At 43.6% G+C, this 15,795-nt stretch overlaps 1 protein-coding gene across 6 annotated transcripts in view; it reads left to right on the forward strand.

Annotated features, from left to right (window-relative positions):
- PDE10A (phosphodiesterase 10A) overlaps nt 1–15,795 on the forward strand; it is a 596,079-nt gene that overhangs the window by 521,801 nt on the left and 58,483 nt on the right. For all 6 annotated transcript variants that reach the window (XM_038769179.1, XM_038769195.1, XM_038769187.1 and 3 more), the window contains exons 9-12: nt 557–615; nt 998–1,049; nt 7,064–7,206; nt 12,999–13,091. In XM_038769179.1, coding sequence (XP_038625107.1) covers nt 557–615; nt 998–1,049; nt 7,064–7,206; nt 12,999–13,091 — 347 coding nt within the window. The remainder of the gene's footprint in view (nt 1–556; nt 616–997; nt 1,050–7,063; nt 7,207–12,998; nt 13,092–15,795) is intronic.

Consider the following 15,795-nt stretch of genomic DNA (forward strand, 5'->3'; position numbering starts at 1 on the left):
TCCTAGGGGACCCTGTTTTGGGAGATGCCCCTTGTTCTGTGCTCTCTTTCCTTTCTCCCATTTCAGCCGTGAGAAGCAGAATGATCTAACGGCAAGAGCACAGGCTTGGGAATCAGAGGATGTGGGTTCTCATCCTGGCTCTGCCACTTGTCTGCTGTGTGACCTCGGACAAGTCACTTCACTTCTCTGTGCCTTATCTGTAGAATGGGGATTAAGACTGTGAGCCCCATGTGGGACAGGGACTCTGTCCAGCCTGATTATCTTGTATCTACCCCAGTGCTTAGAAAAGTGCTTGGCACACAGTAAGCATTTAACAAATATCTTTGTTATTGTTATTATTATTATCCAAGTCCTGTCTTAGCTTGATGGTATAAAGCCTATTGGATCAGCGTCCTTGAACAACGGATGCATCAGTTGAAGTCTTGTACGGCGCCCACAATTTTTTTTAGTTTTTAGTCCCACTGTTGTAATTCCTAAGATTTATTGTAGCTCAGTGTTTAATCAACAGAGGTCTGTTCTGCCCACTTAACCTCTTTTCTTTTCACTGTCCTATCAGGTGTGCCGAGGGCTTGCCAAACAAACCGAACTGAATGACTTCCTTCTGGACGTATCAAAGTAGGCAAGATATATATCCGGGGGGAGGGCCAGAAACTCCAGGAGAAAGGGCAACGGTTTTATACAGTTCAGCAGTCCTGCAGATAATTTTGATGAGTCTTTTTGTTTTTTTAAGAACTATTATGCGTTAGCTTTGCCGGCTAATAAAAACAACACCCACGTGTCAAACTTAAATCTGTGAAAAACAAAAGAAGCAGTTAACTGGTGTTTTTTCTATGTCCTGCTTTGACAAATAACACTCCTGATTGTGTCAAAACAAACATGCTACTGCACTAAATTATATTGCCTTTTTTACAATGTTAAGATTTTATCTAGGCAGGGTACACTGCATTGTAATCAAAATAAAATTGCTTACTGATTTTCTTCTTTTTTTCCTCCCCAGAACCTATTTTGATAACATAGTCGCAATAGATTCTTTACTTGAACACATAATGGTAAGTGACCTCCAACTTAGAAAAAACTGTTTCTATTATCTCAGCACTTTAGCCTCAGACTTTCAACAGACATGAAAAGGGGATTAAGGATTACAAAACAATTTGAGGATCATCATCTTGACAAAAATGTCTCTTGGTCCATATAATTAATCAATGCCCCAGTTACATTTTCTTGGAGTTGTTTTACAAATCTTGGATCTGTCTAAGGAGAGTCTGGACTTTTAGGAGTGGTTTGTTTGTTTTCATAATTTATTTATTGCTTCTTCATAACAAACCACAGCTGACAAGCATAAACTTGCTGATGATATTGAACTGACATTTTATTCTAGGTTTGGGTGAGGTAAATGGACTAAATACCACTAACCAACTCTGAACGTGGCAGGCCTCCCAAAGAAAGACATGTGGAAGTTTTCAGAGGTCAGGATTAGAAGTTCATAGATTATCCTTAATTCACTGGTAGGAAAGCAGTATGGTATAATGGAAATTGCATAGGCCTGGGAGTTCGAGGACTTGGATTCTAATCCAGCTACAGCTCTTGCTTGCTGTGTGACCTTAGGCAAGTGACTTAACTACTCTGGGCCTCAGTTTCCTCAGTGGTAGAATGCAGATTCAATACCTGTTCCCCCCCCAACTTAGACTGTGAGTTCCATGTGGAACAGGAACTGTGCCAAATCTGATTACTTTGTCACTATCCCAATTCATTTTTTCCTTATTGAGAGTTTACTATGTGCAGAGCACTGTACTAGGTACTTGGGTGAGGAAATTAAAATAGATTTGAAAGACGCATTCTCTGCCCAAAATGAGTTTATGTTCCAGAGGGGGAGAATGAGTACTTAGAACAATGCTTAACACATAATAAGAGCTTACCAAATACAATAATAATTATAATAATATGAAGGTAATCGAGATTAACACTGTTTCCTAGTGGTTAGAGCACAGGCCTGTAAATTAGAAGGACCTGGGTTCCAATCTTGGGTCATTCATTCAGTCATTCAGTCATATTTATTAAGCGCTTACTGACTGCAAAGCATCATCATCATCATCATCAATTGTATTTATTGAGCACTTACTATGTGCAGAGCACTGTACTAAGCGCTTGGGAAGTACAAATTGGCAACACATAGAGACAGTCCCTACCCAACAGTGGGCTCACAGTCTAAAAGGGGGAGACAGAGAACAAAACCAAACATACTAACAAAATAAAATAAATAGGATAGATATGTACAAGTAAAATAAATAAATAAATAGAGTAATAAATATGTACAACCATATATACATATATACAGGTGCTGTGGGGAAGGGAAGGAGGTAAGATGGGGGGATGGAGAGGGGGACGAGGGGGAGAGGAAGGAAGGGGCTCAGTCTGGGAAGGCCTCCTGGAGGAGGTGAGCTCTCAGCAGGGCCTTGAAGGGAGGAAGAGAGCTAGCTTGGCGGATGGGCAGAGGGAGGGCATTCCAGGCCCGGGGGATGACGTGGGCCGGGGGTTGATGGCGGGACGGGCAAGAACGAGGTATGGTGAGGAGATTAGCGGCGGAGGAGCGGAGGGTGCGGGCTGGGCTCGAGAAGGAGAGAAGGGAGGTGAGGTAGGAGGGGGTGAGGTGATGGAGAGCCTTGAAGCCCAGGGTGAGGAGTTTCTGCCTGATGCGCAGATTGATTGGTAGCCATTGGAGGTTTTTGAGGAGGGGAGTAATATGCCCAGAGCGTTTCTGGACAAAGATAATCTGGGCAGCAGCATGAAGTATGTATTGAAGTGGAGAGAGACACGAGGATGGGAGATCAGAGAGAAGGCTGGTGCAGTAGTCCAGACGGGAAAGCACTGTACTATATGCTTGGGAGAGTACAGTATAACAAAAACCAGACACATTCCTGCCCCCAATGAGCTCACAGTCGAGGGGGGAGACAGACATTAATATAAATAAATAAATTGATGAATAAATAAATAAATTACAGATGCATACAGATATATACATATGTGCTTTTCGGATGAGAGGGAGGACGAATGAAGGAGCAAGTCAGTGGCGCAGAAGGGAATGGGAGGAGAGGAGAGCTTAGTCAGGAAGGTTTCTTGGAGGAGATGTGTCTTCAATAAGGTTTTGAAGTGGAAGAGAGCAATTATCTGTCCGTTATGAGGAGGGAGGGCATTCCAGGCCAGAGGCGGGATGTGGGCGAGAGGTCGGCGGTGAGGCAGATGAGATGGAGGTAGAGTGAGAAGGTTAGTAGTAGAGGAATGAAGTTGCGAGCTGGGTTGTAGTAGGAGAGTAGTGAGGTGAGGTAAGAGGGGGCAAGGGGATTAAGTGCTTTAAAGCCACTGGTGAGGAGTTTTTGTTTGATGTGGAGGTGGATGGACAACTACTGGGGTTTCTTGAGGAGTAGAGAAACATGATCTTAATGTTCTTGAAGGAAAATTATTCGGGTAGCTGAATGATGTATGGACTGGAGTGGGAAGAGACAGGAGGGACGTCAGGGAGGAGGCTGATATAATAAAGCAGGATATAATTGATGTGGTAGCAGTTTGGACAGAGAGAAAGGAGCACATTTGGGCTATGGTTCTGTCACTTGTCTGCTGTGTGATCTTGGGCTAGTCCCTTCACTTCTCTGTGCCTCAATTACCTCATCTATAAAATGGGGAATAAGACCATGAACCCCATGTGGAATAGGGGCTGTGTCCAAGCTGATTGCCTTGTATGTACCCTAGTGCTTCGTACAGTGCCTGACACATAGTAAGCACTTAAGAAAAACTGTTATTCTTCTTCTCTGTGCCTTAGTTGCCTCATCTGTAAAATAGGGATTGAGATTGTGAGCCCCACATGGGACAGGGACAGTGTCCAACTTGATTTGCCTATATCTGCCCCAGTGCTTACTACAGTGGCTGGCAAATAGTAAGCCCTTAACAAATACCATTATTCTTCCTCTCTGTGCCGCAGTTCCCTCACCTGTAAAATGGGGATTAGGTTTGTGAACCCCATATGGGACAGGGACTGTGTCCAACCTGATCAGTTTATATCTAAGTCAGTCCTTAGTACAGTGAATGGCACATAGTAAAGGCTTAACAAATACCTTTAAAAACAAGGGGGGCAGAATTCCACTGTCTTTGTCCTTTCTTAAAAGTGAACGGGTTCAGATGTATTCTCTCGTGCATGTGTTCCTCTCTCACCCCCGAGAGTGCGCAATGTGCATTCTGTGTGCAGAAACCTTTTCGTGGCCTGCCAACCCATGGCATTCACACCATTTCTGGCTTGTGTTAGAGCATAAAGTGGTTCACGAACTTGACTTCGAGCTGTGAGGTAAATGGGTTGGGTTTTTTTCCCGTTGTATGTTTTGCATGATATTTGTGTCCAACCTGATTAGTTTGTATCTACCCCAGCACTTAGTACAGTGCCTGGCACATAGTAAGCGCTTAACACATAGCATAAAAGAATAGGTGGGGGCAATAGTGTGCATAAGATATTTGCATAAGCGTTACAGGGTGGGGCTGTGAGGAGGGACACAGCAGGTGAGGAACATAGGAATCTATCAGGGAGGCCTCTGAGGGAGATGTGGTTTCAGAAAGGCTTTGAAGACTTGTGGTCTAGGAAGTGGGGTGGGGAGGGAACGAGAGGTCAGCAGCCAGAGAAACCCAGCAAACCTCAGTGAGTAACAGAGTGGAGAGGAAGGAAGACTGTAATTTAGGGTGTAGTGGGAGAAGAGAGTGGATAAGGAGGAGGGAGAGAGCTGGTTGAGTGCCTTAAAGACAATAGTGAGAACTTTCCGTTTAATGTGGGGAGGATGGGCAGCCTTTGAAGGTTTTTATAGGTGGAGAGTGAGGGAGTTGTGTGCAAATTTTTTATTTTCATAGTACTTGTTAAAAGCTTACACATTGTCAAGCAAAGACAATAGTGAGGAATTTCTGCTTAATATGGAAAGGATGGGCAACCACTGGAGGTTTTTGTAAGTGGAGAGTGGGGGAATCATGTGCAATTCCTTTTTATGGTATTTGTTAAGCATTTACTATGTGTCAAGCACTGTTGTAAGTGCAGGGATAGATATAAGATCATCAGGTTGGACACAGCCCTGTCCTACATGAGACTCACAGTCTAAGTAATAATAATAATAATAATAATGGTATTTTTTAAGTGTTTACTATGTGCCAAGCACTGTACTAAGTTGAGGGTAATCACGTTGCCCCATGTCGGGCTTGCAGTATCAATCCCCATTTTGCAGATGAGGTAACTGAGGCCCAGAGAAGCAAAGTAACTTAACCAAAGTCACACAGCTGACCAGTGGTGGAGTCAGGATTAGAACCCCTGACCTCTGACTCCCAAGCATGTGTTCTTTCCACTTAGCCATACTCCTTCTCTAAGTAAGAGATAATAGAATGGAATCCTCATTTGACAAATGAGGAAACTGAGGCAAAGAGATGTTGAGTGACTTGTCCAAGGTCACTCAGTAAGCAATTGGCAAAGGTGGAATCAGAATCCAGGCCCGTGCTTTCCCCACTATGCCATGCTGCTTCTGCTTTTGAGAACAATGATATGGGCTGGAGAGGATAAAGACTGGAGGTAGGGAGGGTCAGTGAAGAGTCTGGTGCCGTATTTAAGCTGAGATATAAAAAGTGCCTGAATCTAAGTCGGGGCGGAGAGGAAGGGAAAGATTCTGGAAGTGTTGTGGAGGAAATACCGTGACTGGATTTGGTGACAATCAGACTGTCTGTCAGACTGGACCGTAACCTCACTATGAGCAGGGATTTTGTCCGTTATATTCTTATGTTGTACTCTCCCAAGCGCTTAGTACACTGCCCTGTACACATTAAGTGCTCAATAAATATGACTGATTGATTGACTGACAGACTGAATATGGAAGTTGAAAGAGTGGGAGGATAATGCCCAGGTTATGTACTTCCATGACAGGGAGGATGGTAGTGCTGTCAACTGTGATGGAAGAGTTAGGTGGAGGAGAAATTTTGTGAGCAGAGTTGAGATATTCAGCATAGACATTGTGCTTGAGATGCTGGTGGAATGTTCATGAAGAGATGTCCCAGAGGTAAAAGGAATTAAGAGATTGCGAGAAGGAGAGAATTAAGACTAGGGAGGTAGGTTTGAGATTCATCCACATAGACAGCAAAGCTGAAGCTATGGGAGCAGATTGATCAGTCAATCAATCTAACTCGTTGCACCTCAATTTCATCTATCTTGCTGCCAAACCCTTGCCCATGCTTTGCCTCTGGCCCGTACCTCCCTCCCCTTTCATTTCCGACAGATCATCATCATCATCAATCGTATTTATTGAGCGCTTACTGTGTGCAGAGCACTGTACTAAGTGCTTGGGAAGTACAAGTTGGCAACATATAGAGACAGTCCCTACCCAACAGTGGGCTGACATGATCACTCTCCCCACTTTAAAAGTCTTGCTAAAAGCACATCTCCTCCAACAGGCCTTCCCTGACTAAGCCCTCATTTTCTCTACTCCCTCTCCCTTCTGCGTCACCCTTGCATTTGGATTTATACCCTGTATTCACCCCACTCTCAGCCCCACAGCAATTAAGTACATATCTTTAATTTATTTAAATGTCTATTTCCCCCTCTAGACTGTAAGCTCATTTTGGGCGTGGTACCTGTTTCCCAACTCTGTTATACTCTCCCAAGTGTTTAGTACAGTGCTTTCACATCGTAAATACTCGATAAATAGGATTGATTGATTGATCCATCAGTGATATTTACTGAGCACATAGAACTGTCTTAAGCAATTGGAAGAATACAAAACAATAGAGTTGGCAGACATAATCCTTGTCCATAAGGAGCTTACAGTTTAGATGGGGAGACGACATTAAAATAAATTACAGATGGAGAAATGGCAGAATATAAGTATGTGGGCATATGAGCGGTTGAGGTGAGTATTAAAGAGCTTAAGGGGTACACTTGAGCATAAGAGAAGCAGTATGGCCTAGTGGATAGAGCACAGGACTGGGAGTCAGAGGTCCCAAAACAGAACCTCACAAAGGCGTCACTCCTAATCCTCGTTTCGTCCTTCACCCTTAGATATATGCAAAAAATCTGGTGAATGCCGACCGCTGTGCCCTCTTCCAAGTAGACCACAAGAACAAGGAGTTGTATTCGGACCTTTTTGATATCGGCGAAGAGAACGAAGGGAAGCCCATTTTCAAGAAGACCAAAGAAATCAGGTGAGGGGAGGAAGGCGGAGGAGGAGGAAGAGAAGGAGGAGGAGGAGGAAATGAAGGCCCGATCTTGCTGACCGCTGAGCAGGCGTTAAGTTGCCCAGTTTCTGTGCATATTCACAGGCACGCTGACACTATTTGTCATACTGTGATATCATTTCCACCAGGACCAGCCTCCTGAAGGCAGCGCTTCTAGGACTGACATTGCGGTGCCACCGACAAAGCGTCTCTGAAGCTCTAAACGTCACTCCTGGAAATGCCGTCTTCCGGAGGCGGTCCTTGTGGAAATCACGTTGGAGACGCACGCTCTAGTCCTCCCAGGTACGTCAGAGCGCACCCCTTCTGCCATTCTGCAGGTCTTCTCATGCACAAAAACCTGGGAGTCTTTTTTTCCAAATCAGTCTTTTGGTTTTGTTGTGTTTTTTGAGATTAGCGTGTGAGCTCTTACATTGGGAGCTCCACGTGGAACCGGGAGTGGGTCCAACCCGATTATCTTGTACCTATGAATCGACTGATCAATTGATCAGTGGTGTTTATTGAACGCTTCCTGTGGTAGAACACTGTGCTCAGTGCTCTGGATTGTACGGTATAATGGTGCAATATAATGGTGAAGCAGTATGGTCCTAGTGGATAGAGCGTGGGCCTGGTAACCAGAAGGACTTGGGTTTTAATCCTGGCTCCACCACTTATCTGCTGTGTGACCTTGGGCAAGTCACTTCAGTTACCTCATCCGTAAAATGGGGATTAAGATTAAGTGTCCCACATGGGACATGGACTATTTATTGAGTACTTAATGTGTACAGAGCACTGTACTCTGCATTATACCAAGTGCTTGGGAGAGTACATTAAGCACTTGGGAGGGGTTAGACCGGAAAGAGCTAAGAGCTTTGCTTGTATAATTCACATCTTTTTGGGGATTATTTGGGAAATAAACATGTCTTCTACCCTCTCCGTCATGCTCCTTCATGGAAGAGTTTTCTAGACACCCCCCTGACATAACTGTCCAGTCACTAAACATTCATCTGTTGTCTGGTTTGAGTACACTGTGGGCCTTTCAGCTGGATCCCAACCCTGGTCCAGTTTGGTTGGCCATTCAACTGGTTGGTTCTCATGTCAGGCAAGAACGTATCTGAGCCCGGACATTTCCTCTTCGTTGAAAAATGAATTAACTTTAACTTGCCCTATTTCCTCAATCCATGAAGACTGCCTCTTAGACACCTACCAGGTGTTGAGCACTCTACTAACCACTTAGAAGAGTTAGTAGACATGAAAATAATAATGGTATTTGTTGAGTGCTCACTATGTGCCAGACACTGAACTAAGAGCTGGGGTAGAGACAAGGTAATTGGGCTGGACGCGGTCCCTGTCCCACATAGACTTAGCTTACAGTCCAAGTCCCCATTATACAGACGAGATAACTGAGGCACAGAGAAGGGGAGTAACTTGCCCAAGGCCACACAGCAGGCAAGCGGCCGAGCCGGAATTAGATCTCTGGTCCTTCTGGCTCCCAGGCCTGGGCTTTAAGCCATTAAGCCACATTGCCCTCAGGAAGCTCACAATCTAGAGGGGAAGTCTGACCCTGATATCAATTTGACATTGGAGGCAGGAAAGAAAGTCATTATGTAGATGAATCAAAGGAGCTGTGGGCTTACAAAACGATATGTTAGACTAAAGCACCAGAAAGACATGCAAAATCAACTGCAAATATTCTGTTTGATGGTTGAGTCTCTTAGGACCATACATACCCTGTGGACTCCTGTAGATACCTTTTTTGTTTCGGTCAATCAATTAAAACTATTTACTGAGTGCTTACTGTGTGCAGAGCAATGTACTGAGCTCTAGGGAGAGTTTCAGCCGTCACTACCTTTGGGGACAGAATTAATTCAGTTCAGTAGCTATGACTTTCTTAAGATATGCCTTCTGGAGACTTTTGAAACGTTGGATGCTGATATTGAGTCAATCCTTTAATCAGTGAGCTGCTACTGCTTATATCTCAATTATCTAATATATACATACATATATATGTATATATATATATATAGGTAGGCTGACCTATCTAAATTATTTTAGTGTCCTTTCCAGATGTTCTTGTTCTCCCAAATAGTGCAGTGCTCTACACAGAGTAGGAGCTCAATAAACACTACCAAGTGATAGATTTACCGATTGATTAATTGAGTGAAATGACCTTGTTGTTGTCTCATGCGGTCAAGTCGATTCTGACCCATAGCAACTCCATGAACACGTCTCTCCCAGAACGCCCCACCTCATTCATTCATTCATTCAATTGTATTTATTGAGTGCTTATTGTGTGCAGAGCACTGTACTAAGCGCTTGGGAAGTACAAGTTGGCAACATATAGAGATGGTCCCTACCCAACAGTGGGCTCACAGTCCAGAAGGGGGAGAAACCTCCATCTTCAGTTGTTCTGGTAGTGTATTACTTGTTCCCAGAAGAACTCTGAGAACAACTACTGATTATTTATGTGCTCCTCAAGGTAGCAACTCATTTCTGCTTTAGTCAGGCCTCCGTTTGTAAGTGACCAGAGAGAGGATGAATTCCAAAACCCCATATTTTCCCCATGGCTGCTACAGATGGGAAAATTGGAGGCAACGCCCGGTCTGATGTATTTTCCCAGGGTGTGTAATGATAATCATAATTATTGTGGTATTTGTTGAGCGCTGACTATGTGCCAAGCACTGATCTAGGTGCCGAGGAAGTCCTGATAATCGTGCTGGACACAGTCCCTGTACCACATGGGGCGAGCTTGGCTGTAGAAATTGAGTTATTATGAGGCGTCAAGCTCTGCAAAGACCTTTTGACTAGTTTCATTTGGTGTTGCATGACTCCATGCACTGCACAGCCTGTTCCTCCCCACAGAAGTGGCTGGCTACAGTGCCGCTTTTAACAAGGGCAAAACTGAAAGTTTCATGTTCTCCCAAATAGTAAAAATAAAAAATAAATAAAATAAAATAAATAAAATAAAATAAATTGCCTCTGGGCAATTTTAGAAGTGTGTCCTAATATCCTGTGATTTGGACTCTTCTGTTAAATTTCACAGCCTGCCTTCAAAGCTCCCTCTCTGGGTCTTTTGGGACTGTCAACTCATAGTGCTCTGCACTCAATAAGCACTCAATAAATGCGATTGAATGAATGAATGAATGACTTGTGGGGAGGGAACATGTCTACCAAGAAGCAGCATGGCGTAGTGGATGGAGCACAGGCCTGAGAGTCAGAAGGACCTGGGTTCTAATTCTGACTGTCATTTGTCTGCTCTGTGACCTTGAGCAGGTCACTTCACTTCTCTGAGCCTCAGTTTCCGCATCTGGAAAACGGGGATTAAGACTGCAAGTCCCATGTGGGACAGGGATGCGGTCCAACCTGATTAACTTGTATGTTTTATTTATGGTATTTGCATAAGCGCTTACTATGTGGCAGGCACTACTGTGAGCCCTTCTAGACTATGAACCCATTGTTGGGTAGGGACCGTGTCTATATGTTGCCAACTTGTACTTCCCAAGCGCTTAGTACAGTGCTCTGCACACAGTAAGTGCTCAATAAATACAACTGAATGAATGAATACTGGGGCAGATCCAAGCTAATCAGGTTGGACAAAGTCCAGGTGCTCAGTGCTTAGAACAGCGCTTGATAAATAGTAAGCACTTAACAAATACCATTATTATCATTATCATTATTATTATTGTCCCTGACTCTATTATACTTTACTCTCCTGTATAGTGCTCTGCACAGAGTAGGCACTCAGTAAATACCATTGTTGTTTTTGATGATGATGACGACGATGATGATGATGATCCCTGCCAGACTCAGTTTAGGTCCAGGGTATTCTGGGTGACTTGAACAGCTGACAATTCTGGTAGAGTGCCCTAGTATTCTCCTTTTCAACCAAAATATTATGGTCAGGCTTTGCATATGGGAAGCAAACATGAGAAGGACCATTTTCCTGATTTCTTCGTGAAAAGGATACTTCGGGTGCGGAATATTCTTTCAATAGCTTGAGAAAGGAGGGGAGAATCTGATTTTATAGTTCAAACTCTGGCTGTTTAACTACATTGTCATTATTGTCATTTATGTCACGTACACTCATTTAGGATAATGTACTTGATTTGGTCTGCACTTTTTTGAAGCTTCTTCAGTGGAAGACCTAAATGGAAAATGGAGAAGAAAATATGAATAGAAATAGGCTTAAACTGTTCGAAGACTTCTCTGGTTTCGCAGAACTTCAGAAAGTCACTTTTTTCTTTTGTAACATTTTGCTCTTTACAAATAACACTCGTTTTAGAGTCAGCCTGGTCTCTAGGTAATGAAACCCACCCCAGTGGGTGGGCTGGTCTGCCTCTTACATTTGAAGCGTTTTCTTTGAGAAATCATCTAAGGACGTCGTTTGCAATTCCTTATTTTTGTGATAAAGTTGACTGATGGTCAGGAGAGAAGTGGAAATCACTTGAAGTGGAGTATTAGAATGATAAAAACATTTATGTGAATAGGTAAAATAATTCAAGATAAGCATTATCTTAACCCTCCTCTTCTGGTAAAAGGAGGTCAAACACAGGCTGATCTCGTGATCAGCAGGAGATCATTCTCCAGTTCCTTATGCCTGAAGATAGGTGTTTAGTACAATGTGCTGCACTGAATGGAAGCTCAGTAAAATACTACTATCCAGTAATAGCAATGCTAGTAATTATACTAGTAGTAATAGTAATAATGCTAGCAATGCTCAATAGTAAGTAATTATAGTTATCCTTGGGCTACATTGGAGCCAGAGAAATACCTTGCTTCCTCTACTGGGAAGAATGGAGGAAAAGAGGGGGCAGATATTCATTCATTCAGTCATATTTACTGAGTGCTTGCTGTATGCAGAGCACTGTACTAAGCTCTTGGAAAGTACAGGTCGGCAGCATATAGAGGTGGTCCCTACCCAACAACGGGCTCACAGTCTAGAAGGGGGAGACAGAGAACAAAACAAAACAAGCAGACAGACTTTCAGAATAAATAGAATTATAGCTATATGCACATCATTAATAAAACAGAGAAGTAAATATGTACAAGTAAAATTAAGTAATAAATATATACAAATGCTGTGGGGAGGGGAGGAGGAGAGGAATAAGAGGGCTCAGTCTGGGAAGGCCTCCTGGAGGAGGTGAACTCTCAGTAGGGTTTGAAGGAAGGAAGAGAGCTAGTTTGGTACATGTGTGGAAGGAGGCCATTCCAGGCCATGGGAAGGACGTGGGCCAGAGTCAACGGCGAGACAGGTGAAAAGGAGGCATAATGAGGAGGTGAGCAGCAGAGGAGCAGAGTGTGTGGGCTGGGCTATAGAAGGAGAGAAGGGAGATGAGGTAGAAGGGGACGAGGTGATGGAGAGCCTTGAAGCCGAGAGTGAGGAGTTTTTGCTTTCTTCGTCGGTTGGCAGGCAACCACTGGAGATTTTTGAGGAGGGGAATGACATGCCCAGAGCATTTCTGTACAAAGATAATCCAGGCAGCAGAGTGAAGTATAGACTGATGCGGGGAGAGACAGGAGGATGGGACATCAGAAAGGAGGCTGATCCAGTAATCCAGTCGGGATAGGATGAGAGATTGAACCAGCAAGGTAGCGGTTTGGATGGAGAGGAAAGGGAGAATCTTGGTGATGTTAAGTGTTAAGATAGCAGGTGGCTATCTGCTATCAGGCAGATAGAGAGGAATTGTTAAAATTATGTGCCCTTTATGTGCCGACCCCATCTGAAACGGTTTTCAACTGTTCACTTGCTGATTAGCATGTCTACTGTGTTTATATTTCTGCAGATTTTCTATTGAAAAAGGAATTGCCGGTCAAGTTGCCAGAACAGGGGAAGTTCTTAACATTCCTGATGCCTATGCAGATCCACGCTTCAACAGGTAAGAAGTTTCCCACGCTATTTCGTCAAGGAAAAAGTTACCCATCAACCAGTCTCCCGTTGTAAATTAAGTGTAGGAGCTGGAGGACCTGGGTTCTATTCCTGCCTCGGCCACTTGTCTGCTGTGTGACCTTGGGCAAATCATTTAAATTCTCTGTGCCTCGGTTTCCTCAATTGTAAAATGGGAATTCAATATGTAGACTCTGAGCCCCATGAGGGACAGAGACTGTGTCCTACCTGATTACCTTATATCCACTCCAACTCTTAGAAGAGAAAGTGCTTAACACATAGTAAGCATTTAACAGTTATCATGTTTTTTAAAGTGCACTCTAACTGGAAATCCCTTCGCACGCTGAATATTTTCATTAACAATAAAAAACTTAGTCTGGACATTGAATTATGCTATCCAAGCAGCATGCTCTTGAGTAGGATTCTGAGAGACAAAGAAATAGACATTCCAATCAGAAAATCTGGCAGGTCCCCTTAGAACCTGACAACATTGTCTTGAGCTTCAGACCCAACGTAAGGGCTACCGAACAATTAGAGTGTTGAATCTTTATTCAGCTGAGACTGGCTCTTCTGCCTTATGCATTATTGCATTTGACTGCTCCAGCAAAGCAAAGCAAGACCAGTGCTATGGTGAGATGAGCTCATAAACAAAAATTTCCGGAATGGGAAGGAACCAGCATCTGAACAATTCTTATCACCTCAAAGTTTCCCTGGGTGGGACACGTAAGGCGAATGAAGGGCAACTGGGTATCTCATCACGCTCTGGATGATAAATTCAGGCAGGATGATCCTAAGCAAGGCTAGTAGAAAGAACTAGAGACATGGCAAAACACCTTAGCAGGTAATGCAACATAGTTGAAAATTTATAATAATAACTGTGGCATTTGTTAAGCGCTTATTATGTGCCAGGCACTGTACTGTGCCCTGGGGTAGATACAAGGAAATTGGGCTGGACTGAGTCCCTGTCCCACGTGAGGCTCAAAGTCTTAATCCCCACGTTTACAGATGAGGCAACTGAGGCCCTGAGAAGCCAAGCGACTTTCCCAAGGTCACACAGCAGACAAGTGGCAGAGCCAGGATTAGAACTCAGGTCCTTCTGATGTCCAGGCCTAGACTCTAGCCACCATGCCATTTCTCTAAGCAGATATTCTGGCCTGGCATGTAGCAACAGAAATGGTAGAACATATTGAGAAATCTCATCTATTCATCGACTATAGGCATTATCTATTGGTTTATTTGTGTCTAATTGATGTCGATTCTCTCCCTCCTACCTAAGGTAGGAGTGCAGTGTGGCCTAGTGGAAAGAGCTGGTCAGAGGGCTTGGGTTCGAATTCTGGCTCCGCCACTTGGCTGCTTTATGACCTTGGGCAAGTCACTTACTTCATTAGTCAATCAATGAATGGTATTTACTGAGCACTTACTATGTGCAGAGCACTGTACTAACTGGCTTGTGTGAGTACAGTACAATAGAATTATCCCTTAACTTTTCTGTACCTCAATCACCTCCCTTGTAAAGTGGGTATTGAGACCGTGAGCCCCTCATGGGACAGAAACTGTGTCCAACCCAATTCATTTGTATCCACCCAGCACTTAGTACAGTACCCAGCACATAGTAAGTTGCTTAGGAAATACCATAATTATTAAGTTCTTAGAATAAGGCTGTGCACACAGTAAGCGCTCAATAAGTACGATTGATTGAATGAATGAAGTGCCCAACAAACACCACAAAAATATTTCTTTGTTCCACACAAAAATTGATTATGAACATCCACAGCTAGGATATTTTACAAAAAAAAATTCTCAGGGATGAATTGTTTCATTATAGAGCTAGATAGCTGTAGACAAATAAGTCCTTCGTAGTCCTTCAAGAAGATGCTACTGATCATGGAAATTCACCTTGGGTAAGTACATGGATGAAATGGCCAACACGAGACCTGTGATCTCTGTGTGTGTGTGTGTGTGTGTGTGTGTGTGTCTTTGAATCTCCTGTTTTGCTGCACTTGGTGCAGTGCTCCAAGCGCTTAGTACAGTGCTCTGCACACTATAAGTGCTCAATAAATACCATTGATTGATCAGCTGATTGCACTCTTGCGTGTGGTTTACAATGTCAGGTGTACATTTGCCTCCTTGTCTCAGGGACATCTTTTGCATGTCTTTAAAACCCAAGAAAACATGTCTTGCTACTACTGAACTCTCCCAAGTGCTTAGTACAGTGGCTAGCACTCAGTAGATGCTCTATTCCCAGAGTTGCCACTTGTCTGCTGTGTGACCTTGGGCAAGTTACTTCACTTCTCTGTGTACAGTGCTCTGCACACAGTAAGCACTCAATAAATACGATTGAATGAATGAACTTCTCTGTGCTTCAGTTATCTCATCAGTAAAATGGGATAGAGACCGTGAGCCCCATGTGGGACGTGGACTGTGTCCAACATGATTACCTTGTATCTACCCCAGTGCTTAGAACAGTGTGTGGCACATAGTAAGCACTTGCCAAATACCATAATTATTATTACTAATACTTAGATTGTGAGCCCAATATGGGACCTGATTGTTTTGAATCTACTCCAGCATATTATAGAAGCAACGTAGCTCAGTGGAAAGAGCATGGGCTTTGGAGTCAGTGGTCATGGGTTCAAATCCTGGCTCCACCATTTGTCAGCTGTGTGACTCTGGGCAGGTCACTTAACTTCTCTGCA

This window comes from Tachyglossus aculeatus, chromosome 2 (assembly GCF_015852505.1).
Source record: "Tachyglossus aculeatus isolate mTacAcu1 chromosome 2, mTacAcu1.pri, whole genome shotgun sequence".
Taxonomy (NCBI): domain Eukaryota; kingdom Metazoa; phylum Chordata; class Mammalia; order Monotremata; family Tachyglossidae; genus Tachyglossus; species Tachyglossus aculeatus.